Source organism: Lagopus leucura, unplaced genomic scaffold (assembly GCF_019238085.1).
Source record: "Lagopus leucura isolate 7727_CA_CO unplaced genomic scaffold, USGS_WTPT01 Super-Scaffold_100014, whole genome shotgun sequence".
Taxonomy (NCBI): domain Eukaryota; kingdom Metazoa; phylum Chordata; class Aves; order Galliformes; family Phasianidae; genus Lagopus; species Lagopus leucura.
The window spans coordinates 7,907,471-7,931,427 of record NW_024962268.1 but is presented as its reverse complement, the minus strand read 5'-3'; the positions used below and the strand labels follow the sequence as shown (position 1 = coordinate 7,931,427).

At 41.8% G+C, this 23,957-nt stretch overlaps 1 protein-coding gene across 1 annotated transcript in view; it reads left to right on the top strand.

Annotated features, from left to right (window-relative positions):
- The first annotated feature begins 745 nt into the window (after nucleotides 1-745).
- The window catches only part of ZSWIM6 (zinc finger SWIM-type containing 6), a 112,509-nt gene continuing 89,297 nt past the window's right edge, over nucleotides 746-23,957 (top strand). Inside the window, exon 1 of the mRNA XM_042875425.1 lies at nucleotides 746-1,247. Within this exon, the coding sequence (XP_042731359.1) occupies nucleotides 746-1,247 (502 nt within the window). The remainder of the gene's footprint in view (nucleotides 1,248-23,957) is intronic.

The window sequence follows — 23,957 nt, the reverse complement described above, 5'->3', positions numbered from 1 at the left end:
GGGCTCCCAGACTGCTCAAATACTCAGTCGAGGTTAGGTACATAAACACAGCAGGTGCCACGAACGGCAAAACGCTACGTTAACGTTACCGACCGAGGGGAGCGCAACCACAGCAGCAGAACGGAGACCGGAGAAGAGTTGCTGGCGAGCCGGCAAGGCAGCCCAGCGGGAACCGACCGCGGGCAGCGCCACGTGCTCCGAAATACGGAGGAAAGCCTCCCACTCCCAGCGGCCGGCCGCTCCGCCCGCGGCCGGGCCGCCCCTCGGCACAGCCGCTCGCCCGCCCTAGCAGCTACCGTATTCCCCCTACCCGCAGCCACCTCCCCGCCCCACGTTCCCGCAGAGGTGAGCGGGGTGAGGCCCCGCCCCTGCATTCCGCTCCCCGCGTGGCGTCAGACGGAGGCCACCCCCCTTTTTACCACAGCGCGTGACGCCATGAGGCGGGCTGGGGGGAGCGACTCGGCGTCCTCCCGCCGCCGGCTGTGTACGCGCGTGGGAAGAGAGCGGAGAGCGGCGGCGCGCACCTTCCCACCGCGAGCCGCACTCGGGCCGTTCTATTTATGTTTGTGGCGGCGATTTGCATACGGTGCCGCCCCTGCCGCCCGCGGGTGGGCAGAGGAACACGCCCTTCTTGCCGTATGAGGATAAAAGGGCGGGGACTCGGGGCCGGTGGCCGTTCGTTGCCTTCCTGGTGCCGTTTATAGGGTACTGCCACTTCCGCTGCCTGCTTAGAAGCGGCGCGATCATGGCGGAGCGCGGTCAGCTCCCTCCTCCCGCGAAGCGCCTCTGCTGCAGACCCGGCTACGGCTCGGGCTGCAGGCCGGGCGGGCGGGTGGGCGGCGCCGGCCCCGGCAGCGGAGCGCTCTGTGCCGGCCCCAGCTCCGCAGCCGCCGCTGCCGCCCTGGGGCTGCTGCCGTTGGGCAAGACGCAGAGCCCCGAATCCCTGCTGGACATCGCAGCTCGTAAGGTGGCGGAGAAGTGGCCCTTCCAGCGGGTGGAAGAGCGGTTTGAACGGATCCCGGAGCCGGTGCAGCGCAGGATCGTCTACTGGTCCTTCCCCCGCAGCGAGAGGGAGATTTGCATGTACTCCTCCTTTAACACCGGCAGCGAGGACCCTGCCGCCGCTCCCGTGGGGGCCGCCGCCGCGCCCGGCGGGGCCGCGGACGCCGCCGACGAAAACCGTCTGCCCTTCCGCAGGGGCATCGCGCTGCTCGACGGCGGCTGCGTCGATAACGTCCTGCAAGTCGGTGAGTCACCGGGCGCGACGCCGGGCCCGTGTCAGTACCGCTCCCCCATTCCCCAAGTCCCTTCTCCTGGGGTGGGCTTCGCAGCCCCTCGGCGCGGGAGGGTTGTCCCGGCCCGGCGGGGAGCCCTGGCACGGCGCTGTCCCTTTAATTCTCGCTACCGGTAATCCGGAGCGTGTAATCCCGCTTGGGTCTGCCCCCTCCCAGCGCCCACCCCCGGTAATCCGGGTCACCGCCGTACCCCGGGCCACAATGGGGAGGAGGTGCCCCCCGCGCACACACCTCCCCGGTGGAAATGAATCAGCAGAAGGCGGCCCACGGGGGTGGTGTGTGTGTGGGGGGGGTGGGGGTTATGCGGCGTGCTCGGAAATAAAGAAATAAAAGCGAATGCCAGAGTCTGGTTTGAGGGAGGAGGAGGAAGGGGGGGAGCGGCGAACAAAGGCATTTCTAGGGCAGCGGCGAGCCGCAGGGAGGGGGCGAGATCCGCAGCATGCGGGCGTGGGGGGGGAGCGGGTGGGGGGCACGGGGCCGTGACAGCGAGGCGTGTGTGTGCGGGGGGGCCGGGCTTCCTCCCGCTGGAACAATGCTCCCTCCTCTTCCTCCTCTGCGTTTAAAGGGCTGCGGGGCTCGGTGCTCCCCTTCTGCGGGGGGGGGGGCGCGCCTCGCCCCGCCTCCCCTCCGCGGACGCCTCCGTGGTGGGGTGAGGTGCCCCTCGTCCGCTCGTGGGATCTATAACTTCCACGCGGGGCGTGGGGTCTGCTTTGTAGCCGGGCACTTTGTTCTCGTTTTCGTGTTTATCTCCCACCTTTTAAAGGGAAAGCTAGACAAAAGGATCCTGCTCGGTATTCTAATTATTAGTATTTTTTTCAATTGATAAACGCATCTGTCTTTATTATTTACCCCACGGTTCATCCTGTCCCGATCCTTTTGTTCACTCCACTTGCGCTCCTCTTTCTGGCCATTTATTTTCGCTGCTGCTACTTTCAGCCTCACTGCCTTTCTCAGAGCTGAACTTGAGACAAATTGCTTTTTTTTAAATCTAATTAGCTTTCTTGTAAGTTTCATCGTTTGACTTTTTCTCCTTTCCAAAGGTGGCTGTAGCTCCTTGGGGCTAGCAGAACCAGAAGCAGAACTCTTCTACTTGGGTTGGCTGTACTGAGATTTTTTTTTTTCCCTTCTGCTTGCACTTGATTCTGTTTGCAAGCAATGAGGAATGACAGGAGTGCACATAGGGAGGGTTTCTTGGATGATTACATTTAAGCCAGGAATTCACTGTGAAAATAAAGCCAAGGGGCGATAAATAAAAGATGTAATCTTCTGCAGGAGACAGACACCCAGCGTGGGCTTCACTGTGCTTGCTTTCAGTGACAGAACAGGGCCTCAGCGAGGAGTTGTGAAAGGAAAAAGTAACTTGTTGTATAGCTCCTGAAGGGGAGGGGCATTGAGTAATGCTGGCAAGGGTCAATGTGAAGAGAGCAAATATGCATAAATACAACTGAAGTGTTGACTGCTGTTTCTGGAGCCCTTAAACACGTTCCAGACAAATGCTGAAAATACAGTTGTGTTGTGTTTTTTTTCCAGCCTTTCACTGGAAAGCTGCGCTCCAGCAATGTTGGAGCTGTTGATGGTGAGTGTCTCAGTGCTCTGGCAGCATCGTGGTTGGGCCCGGAGCTCGGGCAGGGCTCTGTTGGATGCAGAGCTCTCATGCAGAGCTGGTGCTGCGACTGCTGCTGCGCTGAAGGATGCGACTGAGCCTTGGGTCAGGACCAGTTCTGTGTGGTGTTACGGGGTGCTGCTTTGGGAGAGCTCTGATGGGTCTATGCAAGCAGCGATTGGTGGCCTTACAAACGTGAACTTGTGTTCCGTGCAGTGTGAGTAATGGAAACTCTGTGAATGTTTACTGTTGCGCTGTGGAAAAGTGCGGCTGTTGGACAAAGTGCGTTTTATTATTTATCAGTCCTAACAGCCTTACTTGTAGTGATGATCACTATAAGGGAATGCAGATCTGGTTAGTGAGGGAGAGGCATGAACTTCACTTTGGTAGTTAAATGGACTTAAATGCTTCTGGAGTCTACATTTCTTAGTCTAGCCTGGAGTGAACACTCGGACAGTCTCTTCACAGCGGCTCATTACAAGTAGTAGAATTTCAAAAAATCTCATGTCTACATGCTGCTAAGAATTTTCACATGCTCCCATATCATACTCCCCACCTCTGTCTCACATGTGTCATGAAAAGAGCAAAAGGAGCTAACTTGTCAGAGATTTGCACAGCTGATGATCCGATGTTGGGCTGACGAGAGCACTGAGTGGTATTGGCCTGGCATGGTAATTAGCATCACTTAGTTTTGAAAGACTTCTCTCCAGAGACTGGCTTAAAAATTCTGCCTGCATCTAAGTTATTGATGTTTTTTTTATAGTTTATTTTGGTATGTTTCAACTAAACATAAAGGAATTTCTTTTTTAAAAAAAAAGAGAATGTAGAGTTCTGGAACAAACAACTGTATAATTTAGTTTTTCTACTATATATGTTTCATTTATTTCAAACCAGGTATTTTTAGTAAAGATTGCAGGCTAAGCAAGAAAGCACTTTGAGGAAATACAACAATCTGGGGGAGAAATTAGAAGTTGACTGTGGTTCATTTGGAGTTTGCACGAAGATGCCTGGAGTGAGCAGGCAGTTTTAGCTGGTAGAGTGTATATTTGGTTCCTGAGGTTTGTCTTGAATTAGTATACAGCCCTGCCTTGTCGTCACAGCAGTGTCTGTCAAGGTTAGGAAGAGCCTCAATAGCACCGTTGACCTGGTGAGAGCCCTTAATGCAGCTATTCTAGACACAGGGAAAAAAGCCACCCTGTGCTCTGGTAGGATGACTTTCTGCTTTGCGCAGAGGCTGCCTTCACAGCAGTGGCGGGAAGCCCTGCTGCTGTATCTGTGTCCACATTAGAGCCACTTGAAGTGGTTTCTTGGTACGTCACTTGGAGTACTCCTAGAATGTCTTCGTCTGTCTTTAATTTGAGGTTGGTTTGTCTTTGCTGCTTAGAACTTGCTTGCTCATACAGGTCTCCCTTTAAGGTGTTGTAGTCTTTTCCACAGTAGCATAGGGCTTTGTAATCATGGTAGTCATGCCTCTAGGTATGAATGGCAGGAGAGTGAGTTGGAGGGAAGAAACTTCCAAAGGGAGGAAAATAATGTATAGAATTAATTGATGGCCACTTACCACAGCACTGGAATGTAATATTCATGTTGTGAACTGGGAAACTACCTTGTCTGGGAAGAGTGTTCAGCTGGAGTGACGTTGGTATGGAGTGGTAGATGTAGTTTTCTGAAGTCCCCCAGTGAAATGTATTCAGAAGGATGCTACCAAAACACTGTGTTTGATTTCAGGAAAAAAAAAATGAAGAAAACAAAACAAGTGAAGCTTCTCAAATGTAAAATAATAATTAGAACTTCCTGGATGTTTCTTTGTTTGGTTCTTAAATGAAGTTAGGACTCGTGACTTTTTTTTCCAATTTTCTCTTAATGCAAAGTGTTTATCTTTTGACTTTGTAGCTTTAATCATCTGTTGTTACAGAAGAGCTACAAGTTAGTGGTTGCGTTCAAAACCAGGAGAAACCATCATTCTAGGAAGAGAAAGCTTTGCAAGATCCTGTTGGTAGATGCTCTTATTCTGTCTGAATGTGATATTGTAAAGAATCAGACATGCTTATATAGTAATCAGCAACTTTCTGATCCTTTTGGTGGATTTTGATCCCAGTTAATTTTTTCATTCTTCCTAACCATCTTTGCCCAAAATAGTGTGGAATTACACAGCATGTGAGAAAAGTGCAATTTCTTTTCTTTCAAGATTTAATTATTTGAGTAACAACAGTATAATGTGAAACACCTTTCTGTTGATTAAAACCACACCAGGTATTTTGTTAGAAATCTGGCACAGGCATTTGTGCTACGCATTGAAATGCAGACATGTTGATTTTCACTAATACCTACAATGTATGTTGTTGACAAAACCTTTGTGACACATGGATTTAGCTTTTTTCTAAATAAGGTAATATTAAATTAAGCAACAAAGCTAAGGCTGTTATTTGTGAATGTAAACGCTGTGTTCTGCATTAACTTCTTGGAGTCCTGGTGTGTCTGGTGATCTTTGTCCAAGAAGAGAATGTTGTGCTAAGGTTCTTCTCCTGGAAGAGGTAGTTGACTTACTGACATGCCACAGAAACAGGCATGGTTTCTTCAGCAGCCAGCCCAGTGTTGGGGTTTGGTTAGGAACGTATGACTAAAACAAGTAATGTAGAATTTGTTAATACAATACTGTGGTAATGTAGTAAGCAACTAATATCTTGCTGGACTTCTGAATATTCTTCTTGAATAGCAACCAAGACCACTAAGATTTTGCAGAAATACTTCCAGTGATTATGATTTGAATTAGCTTTAAGAAGAAAGTACCATTATTTCCAGGTTTGGAGAGACAAATAAACTCATTTTAAAATATTTCTTCCTGAAAGAGAGACAGCTGAATGCATTCCAGTTTTGTTGTTAGATTTGGAATGCAGTATATTAATTAGGGAACACACAAACTATTCTCAGTGAGTAGACATGTGTATTCTGATGGATTATCCTTGACATTGAAGAATTTCTTTGGAAACTTTTCTTCTTAAAAATAAACATAATAAAGTGGGGTTGGGGGACAGGAGGGGGAATTATAAAAACAAACAAACAAACAAAAAAAAAAAAAAAACAAAAAAACCCCCACTCTTTCTGTTAAGACTAGATTAAAAAACATGGAAAATGTAGTCAGCTCCTGCCTTTTTTGAGTCTTTCTAAAAATATCTAATCTGAATTTTAAGAGAAAGTAAGCATTTTTCAGTGATTACAAGAAGTAGGAATAAAAGCCTTACCCAGGTTCATCTGGCCCATGGCCCGGCCCAGCTGGCTCTGCATCCCAGCTGCTGCCCAGTGGCCCAGCAGTGCCCTGGGTATGCACCTACTGCTTCCTCGCAGCCAGATGTCAGTGTGCGATGATGTATATTTGCAATTCCATTTTCAGTTGACATAAATGCACAAACTGGGCATTTTCAAATGGAGTGTACAAAGTTGCAACCAGATATTCAACTCAAAGGTTTGACCATGTCTCTTTACTTTTGGAAGCCCTCTCTTACCATAGAGAAACTCTCCACGCTTCACAATTAGCCTTATTCATGTCATCACTTTTTGGCAGCGCAGATGTTTGGGGACAACTGTTGTCATGGATGAAGTGCTGCAGTAACATTACACCAAAAATCGCAGACAGACTCCTTGAAAGCTCACAAAGATTTGCATGCATTGCCACTGAACGATCAATGATCAATGCATTAGTTTCACACAAGCAGGGTTATGCATCCCACTAGTTCTGGGTTTTTGTTGCTCTCCTTTTTTTGCTTTAATGTCCTAATATTTTAAAAATATTATAGATTGAGATTAGTTTTGTTACTTATATACATGAACTACGTTATATATTTTCGGAGAGCTCCAAAATTAATGACTGCTCTTTTATTATGTTGACCTACAGTGTCAGAGGCGGATGTTGGTGGTACAGTGGTAAGAGTTGAACCTTACCACCAATATTCAATTCCCTGTTGTTGCTGTGAGACAGATGGCAGCAGAGGGGCGCTCTGACAGAATGGCATCTGACATGGAACTGTGTATGAAGCAAAGGTGTGTTACCTTAAATGCCTCCATGAGGAAGAAAAATGGCACTAGCTGACATTCATCAACGCTTGCTGAACTCTCCTGGAGACCAGAAAGTGGATGTGAGCACACTGAGGTGGCGTGTGGTGCATTTCGGTAGTAGTGACAGGGGTGCTCCTTTGCTGGTGCAGATTTTGACAAGCATGGCATGCAAGCTCTTGTTCATCACTGGAGAAAGTGCACAACTAATAATGGTGACTGTGTTGATAAAGACTGTTTTGTAGCTGGGAATTTGCTCTATCAAATGGCATTATTGTGCTCTGAAGCTGGTGCAGTTTCCATGGAAATATATAGGAGGCATTACTTTTGGAGCATCCTTTGTCTGTTTGTCTGAACCGCACAAAACTGTTCACTGGATGTGGCCCAGGTAAGCCAGAAGATTGGACACTGATGCCTTGTAGAGTTTTTCCATGTAATTACAAATAGTAGGATAAGTTTGTAATAAGGCAATGTCTTTACTGTGCTAGAATTTGGTAAATTGCTTCTGCTTAAAATTTGTAAAACATCAAAAAACCACTCTTTTCTGAAAAAAAGTTTTATATTTGCTTTGACCTAACAACTTGCTGTTACTCATTTTTGTCAGTTTTCATGTTTCTCAGGTTTCTTATTTACTCCCTTAATTTCAAGGCTTTCCTCACTTTGATGAAAACAGTTTCCATTTTTAAAACTTGCTTTCAGTTTAAGAAAGTGATTCCATCTCTGTGTATAGTCAGATGTTTTGGTATGTAGCAGTTCTTGAATTTGAGCCAGTTGTCACGCCAGCAACTGATGCTTTCTCTGTCTGTCTCTGTGCTTTTGGAGATGAATGATTAATTAGGAGTGAAATTTGTGTGTAAGGGTAGATTGAAGCTGTTTAAAAGTCAGCCTTGGACAAATTGGTTTTCCTTAATAATTGCTAGGTTGTTGGTGAGTTTTGCCAAACAAACGTTTGCTTTTTTTTTTTTTTTTTAAACTTACGTAAGACTCTGAAGTTCTAATTAAAACTACTTAGTGAAAAGTAGCATATTATCTTATACAGCAGTCCTTACCAGTGAATGTTAAAGTATGTTGGGTGGTACCCTGAAAGATGTATCTGCATAGGTTCAGTTTTCATGTCAGCTGCTGTTTTGGTAATCTAGTTCTTCAAATCCTGAAGTTTTGTAGTAATGTGACAAAATATTAGCGCAGAGCTACGGTAATGCAAGAAGGCAGCTGACACCCTTTCACTTATTTTCTCTTTAGTTGATTTTCTTTGGGGATTAGACAGGAGAATTTACTGCATTTTGAAAAGAAAAATAAAAGGAGGACAGAACTATTTTAACTGACAAAAGCTATTCTGGTTTATGAATCTGCCTGTCTGTCATAGAAAATAATTTGAAATGTTACAAAGCTTTCATGTGCAACGACGGTACAGATTCAATGTGAATTCTGATTGCCTGGAATGCAGTCAGCCTGACAGCATGTGAATACTTGAGCACTGTCCAGTAACTGCACTTGTGCTGGGAGAGCAGTCTCCTTGAACTTCCATTTTTTCTTCTTGGTTCACTATCTAAAGCTACCTGTGAGAAATGCTTCTCTTAGCTGGATGTGCGTGCAGCCTTTGACATGGCTTTGTAGCCTTCTGTGACCTGGATCACTAGTAATGTTGGCTGGGGCTGTGTGCTGGTTTGCATTCTCCTCCTGGCTGCATGGCAATTACCGTGATTTAGTGATACCCTTGCAGTGCATTACTGTACTGGCTTCTGATGAGGCAGCCATATGCACTCAACCTTTGTTGCCTTGGCCCCACTGTTAAACACTGGGATGTCTGGAAAGCTTGTAATGTAAGTCACTATCTTAGAATAGTTGCTCTGCTGTTTGTTTGTTTGCTTGTTTTTATTCTGCAATTGTGTGTAAACAGACAAGGAGGGAGCCTTCTAAAAGTAAGGAGAGTGAAGAGCATAGGATTGAGTCAGAACTGATGAAAGGCTTGCCACTGAAGCTTAGTGGCCATTGCTGAATGGAGCTGTCTCCCAGTGTAGGCTTTTTACCTATACTTTATTAAGTCTTTCTGAAAATCAAAAAACAAAATGTGAAAGAGGGGCATCTTTAACTGTATTTAAAACATATTTTAAGGTGATTGAGATATGCACCATCATGCTTTAAAAAGACCTTTATCTTTTCTTTCCCTCTAAATCTTTCCTCCTTGTTGCAAATGAGAGCATTTGACAGTCTTGAGATATCTGGGAATTTTTGCTTTGGATATGCATTGGCAATGGCTGAGAAGGTCTGACGTTATTTGGGAGGATGCAGCAAAACCTGTCAGTAAGTTTAAATTCATGCTAGTAGAGCTAGCTGATAGATAAATCAAAAGCTCATTTACTGAATTAATGTGCTAAAAATTCATGTGGCTTACGTTTTGTCCTGCTTTATTTAACAATCTGCCTGTTTACATAAGTCATCTTTCATTGTTAATGGGTGTCAGAACTCTAACTTGCCATGGGACTGCTGGAAAAATGTGTGGAAAAGTGGCACAATAGGAAGAAAGTTAACAGAAGTAGGTGTTAATATATCTTTATTGAATCTGTTTGACTTTTTTTCTTCCAAGAACTAATTATTTTCAAACGATCACTTTAAAGGCTGGGAAAATCAAATGTTGCATAGCTGTATGACTTCTAAGAAATGAGACACTTTGTTGTACGCAAGCCAAGTTTTGCTGCTAACTGGTTACTGACAGCCAGTAGTAATGCAAATACAGTGCAGGAACTGTGCAGCTGACTACAATGTTTAATTTATACTGACTAATGAAATAAAGAACATTTGACCATTGAGACACTTAAGATTGAATAAACTGTTTTATAAAGTGTGAGACAAATTTACGGTCTGTAATACAGTAGAGGATCAAGTTTGCATGTACTGTACTTATTTTTATATTTCTAATTTTGTGGGTTTTGGTGATAGGATTTTACTAGCATTGACTCTTTTGGGCTTATTTCCATATGCTTCAAGCTTGACTTTTTTTTTTTAATACTAATGGCTTGTTTTTTTGTCTTGGTACCTGTGTTCAGCTATGCGCTCAACTTAGTGGCTGTGGAAGGCCTCTCTGTCAAATCAGCTTCTAGCTTACCCTTGTCAAGAGCATCTGGTGAGTTTTATTAATACTTGGTTTCTACAGTGAGCTTTAATGCTTAGACCAGCCTGAAGTTCAGAGTGTCATGCCATCTTTAGTGATGGTGTATAGGATTGTTAGCTTGTGGGAAGTATAAGCAACTGCACCTAATGTGGTGTTAGGATGTCATATACCTGCTGACCAGTCACTTGTGCCACTTAGCTGTAATCTTGACCATGGAATAATGGCAGATAGAATGTCTGTGTTAACAATCTATTAACAAAAGTGTCAATCAATGATCATCCTGAATTTGTCTGGAAAACATGAGAAATTTTGTAAAGAGCTTTATAGTAAGCAATTGATTACTTGCCTCAGTTGCCTCAGTGAAGCACTTGCCTTCCTGCTTATGTTTGTGGAGTACAATGCATCATTTGGAAAGTTAAAAGCTAGTATTAGTAAAACACTTGTTTGCATATTTACACAGCTGACCTTGGTAACCACATTAAGTGTGACTTGTGCTTCAAGACAACTCTGCTGAGCATGGTGATTCTGAAAGCTCAGAACAGGGAAAATCAGTAGCCTAAATGAATTGTTTAACATAATAGCTACGTGGAGGAAACATGGGATGTTTTTCTTCTGCTATGACCAATGACAACTGCGCCAGCTGACTGTATTGCTGATGTACATGCAGAATGACTGTCAGTTCTGCCACTGATTTAAGGTGTAAGCTGAAACCTTGCAAACTGACTGTTAGTGTCTCATGGTTAAAATATCTAGTAGTAATATACTGTATCTGTGTCTGGATTTAGAGTAGCTGTACTACACAGAAGCGTGAAAATTCAATTTTACTTCTAGAACAGAGGGATAACAAAATGTGTAACTGTGGTGTTAAATTTTTAGCTTTTCATTATTGCAAGTCATGATCTGTGGGATAACAGTCACGCAGCTTTCCTGGTCAAATCTACATGCATAAACTAATAGAGATGACTTCAGCTGAATATGCTACTAATGTCTGAATGATAGACAGTGACTAGAAATAGGGCTTGATGTAACAGATGCCTTGGCAGTCTGATTGGATAAGTAAACTGAGGATAACTTGATTAGTGCGATTTAGAAGTTTTAGAAGCCGTGTACTGCTTAGTTTTACTGATGATTTTCAGTGACCAAACTTTATATTATGTATCCTGGCAATAATTTACAATCTTAATTTTTAAGTAGTTACGTAGATGATAAATATAAGTGGCTACTTGTTGGCAGGAGTGAATCTTTTTAGGAGTAAACAAGAGTTCAACTCACTGAGTAAGATATACTTGAAGACAAAAGGGGTAGTAAGATGCTGAGCTGACCTTTATGGATGAGAGACTGGAAGAAAAGTGGGGACGGGATGACTTCTGAGATAAGGTAGAGGTCAAAGAGCTCTGCGGATTTCTGAAGAGGTGTGTTTAATGAGGTTGTAGTCTGAATGACTGGCATCTCCCTCTTCTATTATCTGTTTTCAGAAGGTTTTAGTGAAGGCATGAAAGAATAGATTTCTCCATTTATGAAAACTTTGTTTTGCTTTGTACAACAGGCTAGCAATCTAACAGCTATCTTGTAGACTTTGAAAATGCAAAAATATTTAAAGCTATGAAGTGAACAGTTGCTTGTTCTGCCCTCTCCCTTTCTTACATCCTAATTTCAGTATTAGCAATTCAGCATATCTGACATTATTTTTTAGAAAGTGCTGACTTTTCTGTTAAAAAGAAAGTTATTTGTCAGACTGCGCTTTATCGAAGCAAAAGCTATTTCTGTTATGTCTTGGAGGCTCCATCATCAGTGATTAAAAAGAGAAAAGACTTTTTATGCAAGCAATAAACAGATTTATTCATGGGATTAAATATGCATTGAGTAACTCATGTTACAAATTCATCTTGTTTTATTTTAAGATATAGTCAAGTTTTGTCTTAATTGTCTTAATTCTAATCAACAGGCAATAATTGGCATAATTTTAAACCATTCTCTTTTGGAAAAAGTCCAAGTGTTTGTTTTCATGTCCTTTTTCTGCAAAATAGTAAATTGGTGTGGTACCCAGAGTTGTGAACAACTGAGTTTTATTTTTCTGACTGTATCTTGTGCTGACATGGGGATAAGAACTGGGATGCACTGAAGAAAGGATAAGATTCTGTTGACAAATGTTGCATGGGCTTGTTAGGCACTTCTTTAGACAGAAGTACGAAGAGGAAAGAGAAGAACTGGCTGTGTTGGTACAGCCTGAAGCTATAAGGGCTAGAAATTGTTAGGGATAGGAGATACATGTAAGCACTGGAAATGTAGGGATAATGTGAGCATTATAATCTTAATAGCAAAGAGATCCAGTTTTGTGGGATAGGATTTATTAAAAGGGAGGATTTGTATATGCACCAGGGATCAGGGAAGGGTGCTGATGTCAGAAAGCTGAAGACTCTCAGAGGGGAGAGTAAGCTTAAGAGGACTGAGATGGCAATAAGATCAAAGCAGCTACTCCCTGATTACTCAAAGTATGGAATGATAGCTAGTGAAATGCTAGGCAGGATAAATGAGAAAAATGTGAATCATGGATATGCACTTCAGTGAATCTCTGCCTGTTATGAGCTCTGTCTTCCCCTCCCTACTTGAATGACAAAAGGAAGTTAACTAGTAGAGATAAAGTATTGAGAAACATCTACTGAAAAGAGGAAGCAGAGGAGGATGACTGTGCAGTGAGACACTAAGCTGTGATTTTAGGAAGTAAAAGGAGAACCACAGAAGCCAGTAAAGGTCAAAAGTGCCTGGAAAGGAGTCTTCTGCTTATGGAGATACTGAAAAGTGAAGCAGTCCAAGTCCTGATACGTGTTCAGAAAAACCTCCAATGGAGGCCTGAGTGAGAGCTGTTCCAGTGAGGGGTCACTTTGTTGGAACCAGCAAATACTTGATGGTAGACCCACATTCCAGACAACAACCTCAACACAATTATTTGGCCGTAAGAGAGAGAAGGCAGGGATGTGGGGAAGGTGGCAGTTTGGGTTAATGTGAGCACCTCAGGTAGAAGTTACATGGATGAATGAAGTAAAGTAAATCAGCGTAAGAGTGAAGAAGTCTGTATAGCAAGGCACAGCATGCATGGAGGTTTATAGGTAGGCACAGGGGGGATAGCTTGTGGCTGTGTTTTGTGCCAGACCAGCCTTGCCAATGGCCCTAATGAGGAAATGTGTCCTAAGTCTGAGTATGGGTAGCAAGGTGTGAGCAAATAGGGAAAGAAGTGAAAGTGGGTCTCCATATCTTGTGCTGGGCTGCTGCCAGGTGATGCTGCTGTGAAAGATGTGCTTGCAGTGAGGACCAGACAAGGGAATGCTACAGAGGTAGACTGTGACTTGGTCTTCACTGAGTGTCTTGTTGCACGCAGTGCGAGCTGACTCCATGCAGACTGGAGGAACCTCTGACCCACCTGCCTCAGCCCCTATAGGGCTGGGGGTATAGGGCTGGGGGCTGCCATACGCTGCTCACAGCTTCTTCATGGCTTTTGGTCAGGTGTCTTCCCCACAGAATTTGTATGCATCTGTGTGTAAATGAGGCTTCTTAAAAATACCTACTGTAGGGATTGAGTATCAGTGTCCAGTGTGGTGGCTGCCACTCAGGGAGGAGCTCTGTTAGCTCCAGCTGTTCAGATCCTGTTTTACTGGCTGATGAAACCTGGACTTAGGTGTAAGGGTGCTGCACCAATGAAAGCCTGGGACCGGTGAACTAAGGTCCCTGTAAATACAAGTTGAAAGCTCAAATGCAAGCCTAGTGTCTGTCTTTCTAAGGCTGGTAACCTTGGGTTACCAAACAGATCGTAAATGACAAAGACCATAAAACTTTACACAGAGAGAAGTAGAGAATTTGAAACTGTATTTCCAGTTACAGTTTAGCAGCGTTATCACCTTATTCCCCCTTCCTTTTTTGAGGGAGTAGGCACATTCCTCGTTGACCAAACCCTCTGCCGTAAGAGAACTGCTGATGCGGCAATGCAGCGTGGTCATAACGCTTCCTTGTGAGGCTGGGAGTTGTTCTCCAGGAGCTGTTCCAGCAAACGTGCTCCCTCTTGTCACTGGATGAACTCCTCCAAGGACAGGCTGCAGAACAGGCCTATCAGAATAAATGTATTCCATTGTGAAATACTCTAGTCATGAATATGGTAAATGAAATAACTGACTCATTTAGTGTGCCATGACTCATTTACTGCTCTGTGCCTCATTGTGTAACTCTTAGAACAGAAAATACGTATTGCTGTGCTCAAACATGTATTTTGAAAAGATTTTTTCATTTTTGTCATTTTCAAACTTTACCCATTGTGTGTCATTCACCCTGAAGCCATGTGGATGGTTTAGGCTGGCTTAAATGCAGGCTGCTGTCAGAGAGACACAGTAGTTCTCGAGCTTGCACCTAGTGCCAGGGTTTGTACATGTGTGCAGTGAGCTGGAGAATTGTCCTGCTTGTGAACTTAAATCTTGTTTGGTAAGTTTTACCTTGTTTATTGGCCTCGTGAATGCTGCTGTTGATTCAAGGGAGAGATGTTGGGAGAAGGGGGCATTAAGAAGGGAAGGACTCTTTCTGTGTCAGTCACATTTTGATCAGTTTAAAGTTTTTCTTGAAGTCCTGACTGCTGCCTGGAAAAGAGATTGCTGCTGTACTTAGGAATTCGCTTTTGTCAGAGGCATCCTGACTGCTGAGGGTCTGCAGCATGACCTCTCCCTGAGCTGTGACATCAGACAGGCCTATATGCGGCAGTCACCTTCCACACGTCTTCTCCCAGCAGTCTTCCTTATTGCAGAACCTTGATTGAGAAAGGAGTCATACTGCCATATCTATCTTGTGATTAAAAAAAAAAAACAGACATGTTTATTTTAAGAGTACAGGAAAGGGAAGAAAATACCTAACAACTTGTTCTGCTCATACATGTTCATTTCTTTATGCATCCGTATAGCTCTTGCAAAAAGTGCTTTTTGTCTTTGAAGTTCATGTGTTACCTCTTCTTCTGAGGCAGTACTAAGCTTCAACATACCTTTGTTTAACACAGGCTTTCAAGGTGATTTTCCCCATTATTGTGCAGTTGTTTAACCAGATAACATATTCCGTGTTTTTTCTCATTCATAGCTGTTGACAACATTAGTAAAGCAAGTGTTCTTGTTTTTTTGTCTGGTCAGGCCTCTGAACCAACACATCTAAGAATAAGCTGGAGTCTTTTCTTTGTTTCTTTGAGCTTTGATCAGTTGTACCTTAACTGTCACACTGATGGCTGTGGGGTCATGATGGTACGTCATAGACTTCAACTAGCTTGCATGATATTTGTTACTGGTCGGAATGCATGAAAAAGAAACAATGGAGCACAACCTGGATCTCAAGCAGTTTGTAGGGCTGGGAACAAGGGAGGAAATAAACCTCATTGCTTGTAAACTGAGCACTTTTGATATGGACCTCACTGACAGTCTAAAATAGTTTTGTGGGGTTCCAGTATCATTACTGCTTCCCCAAGAACAGCAGTTGAGCAGAATGTTGCTACTTCAATATAACTTGGACAATGTGCAGGTTTCAGGATAGCTGCTCCTGTTTGTGAGGGATATTACTGAAATGATCTGTCCTCAGGACTGGAATAAAACAGATGCGTGAACTATTCCAGATGAAATAAAGTAATGCAGAGCTAAACTTGACCATAACTGATGAAGGGAAGAAGGGCATTGGGAGCCCTGTTGTACTTTGGTGATGAGACAATTTTTAGGGCAGGAATGGCTTTTAACCATAAAGAGTGATATCATGTGGAGTTATGCAGGTCAGCATGGGCTAGGATACTCTGACTTTCTCAACTGCTTGCACAGAGATTAAAGCTTACCACTGGCTCACTTTCAAGAGTACTGTTTCAATGTGGAAGAAGTGGTCTGGATTGCTCACTTTTTAGAACTCTCTACAGATCTGCCTGGAGGATTGTGGCTGCCTGTCTCCAGTCTAAGGCATGTGTGAAACACAGCTCTTACGTGGTACTGTGCTTATGCAGGGTACTTTCCTGGTTGTCTTCTGCTGGAAAGGAGGCTGCGTGACCTCCAATCCTATCTGAAGTGTGTTGTTTCCTTCCTTTGCTTCTGTAGATGGTGTTTGTCATTAATGTGCATGTTTACCCATGCTCCTAAATGAAACAGTTTCTCATTTGAGGATGGTAAAGCTAGCCATCTGTTGTCTTTTCTGCTTTACTGCTACACTATTAACACTCAGGTAAAATTAGATGACTCCTTTCCGTCATATCATATTTTAGACCGAAGGTGAGTGTTTAACATGATACTTTTGAGAGATGACCGTGATTTCCGCAAGCCAGGTTTATTAAAGAAATGTGTTTATACCAGCTCAAACTCTTGTCTACTCAGTGAATGAAGAACAGTCAGGTATCAGTCCTTCAGTTTCAGTCACAAATAGTTTGATTTCATAGTTGTCTTCCTTTTAATCCTTCCACCTCTACTCCTGATTCTTCCTTGTTGTTTTGAAGGTAAATACAGTCAGGAGAAATTGGCTGTTGAGAACTGCAGCAGTCAGTTATACAAAGCGCTTTTGCTCATGCGAAGTTAACAAGAAGGAAAAAGAACGATCCCACAAATAATGGGAGGTTCTTTAAAGAGTCGTGTAAAACAAAAGTGTTCAGTTTTGAAGCTTGGCTAAGCTGTGTTGAGTATAAGAGATGCTATTACAGGAAGGATGAAATGCTTATAGGATTTGGGGAAGGGTGGGGGAAAGAGAAGCAGTGCTTGTAAATTTCGTTAATCTTCACAGAATTCTAATGTCTGTGACTGGATGTGTATGCTTCTATAATGTATTTATGCAAAGTAAAAATAGTGCTAGAGTTTCAGGTTAGTGTAGAAAAAGTATTTAAATTCACATACTAAGCTTTGTTTTTCATCCAGGGTAAACTTTTTTCCCCTTAGTAATAAAACAAAAAACCATATTATTTTAAGGGAAGGACACTTGAAAGAGAGTTTAAGACTTGTGTGCTGCACTTGAGCAAACATCCTCAAACCTGCCAAGCTTAGAAACTCAATGGAATTGATGTTTCTGTATGGAACAGACAGTTCACAGTGAATGTTCTCATCACAGCTCAGGTTGAGGGGGAAAAAACGTTCTATTGCCAAGAAAACAAGGACTCAACCTAGTTCTTTGCATAAAGATTCGCTCATATGTTCAGAACTTTGCAAAACTGGTTCAGGAATCTTGACTTACACTTAGCAAACTTACCAAAGCCATCCTTGAATATTACATAAATACCTGCATACCATCTGAAGGTGAGAATGCTGCCTGTGGGTGCATGGCCAGAAGCTGCTTCTTGTCAGCTGATGGCTGTAATTTCCCTTCCTCAGACCTTCATTTTGCACCTTCCTGAATGACAACTGACCACTTTCCACCAGCAGGTAAAGTGCTGTGGTACTATGGATTACTTTCCAGTCCCTGTTGGGAGACTGTCCACAGGGCAATTTCCGTAGAGCAATAAATGTGCTACCAGCCATGCCTTTGTATAGCTTTTGTTGCAAATCTGTACAGCAGAGAAGTCCTATGACAACTCTTGAATTCCGAATTTTGAAGATGAGGAAGCGGTCCTGTTGGATTCAAATAACTGATACTGCTGAAATTGTGCAGTTTTATCTGCTCTTGCGCTATTTGAATTCAGGCCAGAGTATTCTTGTCAATTACGCTGTGCAGATGGCAGGTCTAGTTCATCCATCAGTCTTTTAAAATGTATCCATCTTTAAAGATAAGTCTGCACAAACTAGAAGCTGGGATGTGTGAAATTACTTTCACAACAAATTTTCTGCTCAGTGCATTCCAAAAGAACTTAGTATGTAAAGTGATTTAATGGGCTTTCATCGAGGTGAATCTGTTTCAGATTCAGATTGCATGTATCAGCTCTGTTTTAGCTGGGAATGCTTGGACAGAAGGAGAAGACAGAAAATTGACTGATCTCGATCTTGAAGAGATGTCTGTTAAGAGTATTTTCCCAAGAGTAACACTGCATATGGTAATAAAACTAAGATATATTTGTGTAAAATGATTAGAACTTCGGCAATTGGAAACTAAAGAAACCCTTCATTCATATGGTCTGTATGAAGCTTGCTTTTAGATAGAAGTGGCTCTTCTTGGTATATCCTATTGTGAATGCTCAGTAAATCAAGACAATGAAGTGATGTGTTGGTTTTGGAAAATACTGTTTTTCCAAAGAGAAAGAGGAAACTGTATGGAGTGATGACTTTTGGTAAATATCCAGGTCTACACTGCTTATCAATGAGCTTCAAATTGCACTTCCTCCTCTTACTTTTTCTTCCATGCCATGTGGAAGTAACAAGAAGAGACAGGCAAAATTGAACCCCATGGCATTTGTTAAGAAGGTGCCCCTGAACAGGGAGGCGTTTGAGGTTTGGGCCTTCCATTTGAAAGCAGAATATGAACTTGCCCTCAGCAGATGCAATGGTTTGAACATGAAAATCTTTCAAATATTATTTGCTGAAAACGTTCAGCAAACTTTTAAATCCTTTTATATTTGAATACAGTTCAGCACATGTTGTTTAAGCCTGCTTTAATTTGTTGCATGCAGGAAGTGAACAGAACACAGTGGAGAATCCTCAGCTGAAAGTTTAAGTAGTTTGATTCAGGCTTGGTCATTTAGGAAGAAAGTGTTTCTTCAGAAAATAGGATAAAGGATGAATATGCTGTGTCTTGGTCATCATTTTAAGTTTGTTTTGTCTGAAATAAGGTATTGGTCACATTTTTATATCTTAACTGACCAGCTCTTAGAGGGTGGGAAAGAAAGCAAGCAGAGGAAATACGTGGCTTTTAATCAGTTCACTTGAAGCTATGCAGTTCTTGTGTGTACCTGGAGGTATAGGAAAAGCTTTTTATTTTCATTCGTTGACAGCATTTGGAGTTGATACACGTCTGCCCTGTTAGATTTTGTATCAGCTCACCTAGCCTTTCACTTCATGTAAGAACAGGACATGTAGCAAAACCTTCATTAGCCCTATGTGCAGATGATGACTGTTCCTTTTGCTGATTTCACATTAGCAGTAGAGAAGGAATAGGCAATTTTTGGCATTCTGTTAATTATGCTTATCCTACTATTTACACAGACAGATTTTGAAGACTCAAAAAAATTGGTGTGGGTGGCTGGAGGAGGAAGCTTTATTGAAAAAATACTGAAGTGTTTTGGAGATTTTCTTTCAATACAAACACAAACTACTTGCAGGTTTCATTTTTTTATCAGTAGTAATAGGTTTTCCATACATCCACAAATGTTTCTTATGTGAACAGCTGACAAAAGCTCAGGCTTTCAGGGTAAAGTGAGCTGTCTTCTGGCTGCAACAAAGACCTTTGGAGGTCTGGGGGGAGGAAAGCTTTCTAGAGAAGCACAAGTGTAAAGGCAGCTGACAACATGAGTACAAATCAGAAATATATCCAGAAACTTAACTCCTCACAATTGCATTGCTCCTGAAGGAGAGATATTTATTTTAATCTTATTGTCTTTGAAGGATGTTATTTTTTATCAAAGAAAACAATGTGCTGCTGCTTTTGGGGTTACAAAATGCTGTAGCACAGAATAATCAAGTTAAAATGAAGGGAAGGAAGTGCTTGCTCAAGTGGTGTGATTTGTCTTGTGGTGAGGAACAGGGGTGTTACTGGGGTTAAATGAGATTAAATAAATAAACCCTGTAGGTCTGGGAGCTCTTCAGTTATCCTGAATCTGACATTATGTGGGAGAGCTCCTGCAATACTAGTTCAAAGTAAGTGACTCCTGATGTTTGTAAAGCAGTATCTCAATGCTCTTGCTTTTGTAATACTCTTTCCACAACCATAGTACCTTTTATTCCTTGTATGGATTGTTACTTTGATAACTTCAATGGTACTGTACTTATCTCCCCTCCCCACATTTTTAGTTTGTATCTAAATCATTGCCACAAACCCTTGGTCTGCTCTGTGACTCCTTTAGCTCTTCAGTTGTTTGTTTATGCTTACATTCAACCATGTGACTCAGCAGTGCTGCTGAGGGAGAACTTTCTGAGGAAGAAATGCATGTTCTGCTTTGAAGGATGGACACTGAGTGATCTGGGGGAGGGCTGCGCTGGCTGAAGTCACATTGAGCCCTCCAGGCTCAAAGAAGAGGAACTGGAGTGCAGCAGCATGATAACAAGAAGGCAGCCCCATTTTACTCTGAGAGGTAAATGACATATAGAAAGTAAACTCCACAAATGGAGCGATGCAGTGTTGCAAAATTCAACTTGTTCATTTGCTAGGAGTGAATTGTCTCGATGTGCAGAACAATATAAAAAACCACTTTGTGCAGCCTTTGCAAGCAGGTATTTTTAACAGTTTATAAAATATCATTAATCTACTCGTCTTAAACCAACAATAATAACATTCTTCTTTAACAAACACTTGTAATATGATGTGCTGCCTCTTTTAAAATGTTTGCTATTGAATGCTTTTGTAGGTATCTTGGAGTAAAGAATTATGAACTTAGCTGAATTACACGATCTCAAACAAAATAACATTTGTCTTCAACATTTCATTGGGAACTTAAGTGATATCAAATATTGGAAAAAAAAAATTAAATTCACCAATTAGAAAAAGATTGTTATAGCAGCTCTCAGTCTGTTTACCTTATTCAGTCCTGTGCTGATCGTACAATCTTACAGAATAATGCAATTCTGCCTCTTGTGCGTCAGTAGGCATTGAGCTTAGTTACAGCAGATTTCAGAGCACAGGCTGCTTTTACAGAGGATAAGATGCACTGTGTTCACTGAACAATAGAGAATAATTTAAAATTGGTTACAGCCACCTTTTTTCTTTCCTAAGCTTCTTATGCTGTTTTTAATTTACTCTGCTTTGCAGTTACTTAACTGTACTGTATATAAGGATCTTCACATTTTATAATTCCTTTATTAAAGGGCATAGTACATATTTGAAAACTATTGAGTTAGAACAGTTCACTGACTTATTGTATGCAGGGCTATCAAAACACAGCATGCTCAACAATAATCTGTGAATTATGCCATTCAGAATGTTCTTCTGCATTAGCGATGAAAGTGAGCTGACTGTCAGAAAGATCATGGGTGGTAGTTGTTCTGTACATCCCTCCAAATCCAAATGACCTATCTCTATTGTAAAATCGATCTTCTTTATTTTATTTTTAAAATCCTGCTTGTGGCAAGTTTTGTCAGCTGTTGAAGTCGTGTTGTAGTCTATGGGGAGCAGTGTTACTTTGGCTCACAGTCATTCTGGGATCTCTTTGGTTGGATACTGTTAAGAACATACTACTTTCCACTCATCTGGTTCTCTCAGTTTTTGTTTTGTAGCGTGTTCTTCACCTGTTGCAAATGAAGTCCTTTGTCTGTGACTCATCTTGTTAGCTTTATCCTGTCTCATGTCATTGGGAAGTTTTGGGTACATTGGTTTGTGATAACAAAATACAATAAGAAAACATTCTGATCTGTTTTGGATTGTATTTTTTCGAGTTTTATTATATAACATCTAGAACCATTTTTAAAGGTCACCTGCAATTCTTGAGACACAGTTCATCCTATGAAGAGCCATATGCGTTAAGACTGACTAACTGTAGCAGTTTGCTTTTTTTTTTTTTTTTTTTTTGTGCGTGGTTTTAGAACCTGGTTGCCCCCATGAAAAGATGAGTGTGGGTTATACTAAGACTTATCTGTAGGGTGTATCGCTGGGCAGTGCTAGTGCAAACATAGCTTTTGTTACATCTGTAGTTGAACATAGACTCACTGTGGACTCAGTAACATAGGTGATGTTGCTGGGCCTTAGCCTGTGTTTAAATCAGTTACATGTGCTTTGAGGCTTATATTGCTAATGTGGAACCTACTGAAAGCGAATGACTGATTGCAGAGCTTAAATCTAGTTTTCACCAGAAACCCTTGGAGTTGGATTTATAGAGTACTTGATACCTAAATCTGCAGACAAGCGAATAGCACAACAGTGGTTATGCGGCTAATCACTTAAGGCATGTTTGTTGGCACTAAAATGTCTTTTAAAAAACAGTCCTTGCTGTTTTCTTTCAAAAAATAACTGCTCCATAAGAATGGGCTTTAAAAGGAGATTTTTAAACAAAAACAACTCTGCACGTTTTGGGCTTTTTGAGTCTTTCAGCAGGCATTCACTGCTCTTGATGGTATGTTTTCTGGCAGCTGAATTTAAGCTATAGGATTTTTGATCTGTTATCAATACAGTTTAGGCCTGTTCTGTTGTTACTATCTGAAGTAGTGTCTAGATGAGAGTTGTCACTACTTAGTCTGTTTTTTTTTTTTGGCAGAGTTGATCTTGTTCTGTTTCTGGGACTCTGATGTCTTGGTCAAGACTGAAGAATATTGACAGGCACACTTACAAACAGCTACAGCAATATGAGTGCACTACTTAGGTATCTACTATTCTATCATACTCCCTCCTGAGATTTGAGCAGGAAGATGCATGAAGTGCAAGCCACATTCTTAATCCTGGATGTGGATACCATGGTGATAGCTGCAAGGAATGATCATATGTTGAAGGTGCTTTATGCTGCTTTATTCAGAAATGCAAGACCCATTCACTTCTTTAAACTATAGTTCTTGGTGGGTTATGATTTTTTTTTTTTTAAATAATTGCTTTTCTCAGTATGGAAGTTCAGGGTAGTGAATGGTAATTCTCTCTCAGAGTAGAATGTGAATTGTTTGCTTCTGAGTGTTCTTCCAACCTTCTCAATGAATGAGCACCTGTGTTTGTGAGATTTAAGTTTCTTTTGTTTTATTGGTATTTTTGTGGTGAAAGGAATGAGTTTTAACTTTTGAAGCTTCTAATTACTCTTCAACTTAACTATGAAAGAACAATGTAACATCTTTTAGTTTTAAAGTTTCAGACGCGACCTTTAACCCCAAACAGCAATGTAATAAAATCACTTGCTTAGATTGAAAAACAATGAAGATTCCTCATTTACCCTGTCTGTGTAATTGGAACAATTCCATTCATCTTGGAGAGGAAGAGTGGTAAAGCTTGAATTTACAGCACAGGCACCAGTACCAATGCCTAAGTAGGTGGGGTTTAAATTGGTACTGCTTTTATTTGGGAGGAGTTACAGAATGACTTCATTGATGGTGTATTTTCTTCCCTATTACTCTAGTAACCCGTCTGTCTGTTGTGATTGCTTCTGCAGTTTGCTTCGATTTCTGTTTAACAACAGTTGATTGCAGGTGACCCACTTGCTGCTTTCTTTCTCACAAAGTTGGGGTTTTTGTTTGCAGCTCAACTTGCAAGATAACTGTCAGATGTGAACAACTGACCCTGGCACCTCTCTGCTCTCCCTTTCATGCTGTTTGAGATTTGAAGAATTTTTTTTTCAAGGTAGATACTGCAGGAGTTTTTTTGTTTGTTTTTTAAAAAAAGGCAAAGATTACCATATTTTTAAAGGAGTATGTTTCCTAATTTTGTCATTTCAATAAACAACTTTATATTCTTGACTTCTGGATTACAGTTGACAAATATGGGCCAATTGTGTTTTACATGGAAGACTGGTATATGGATGGAAGACAAGAAGGTAATAATATAATAGATATAGGCAAAGATGCCACCTTGCATTCAAAGTTCTAGTATGTTTTTTGTTGTTGTTTGTAAATATATTTCATCTTCTGTAGTAGTAACAAAAATGTAGTATCATAGGACCAATCTTTTCTCTTGTGACTTACACTGTAATCAAATCAGCAGTGGTGTGCAAATACTTGTTGTTGTAATAAGTTCTAGTGATACCCATCAAATTTATTTTTATCACTTTTTGAAAAAAACAAATAGAAATTTACATATAATGGGAACATGAGTGTATTGGAAGGAAATGGATAACACATCTTATGTACAGTTGAGTTTATCATTTGGTGCTGTC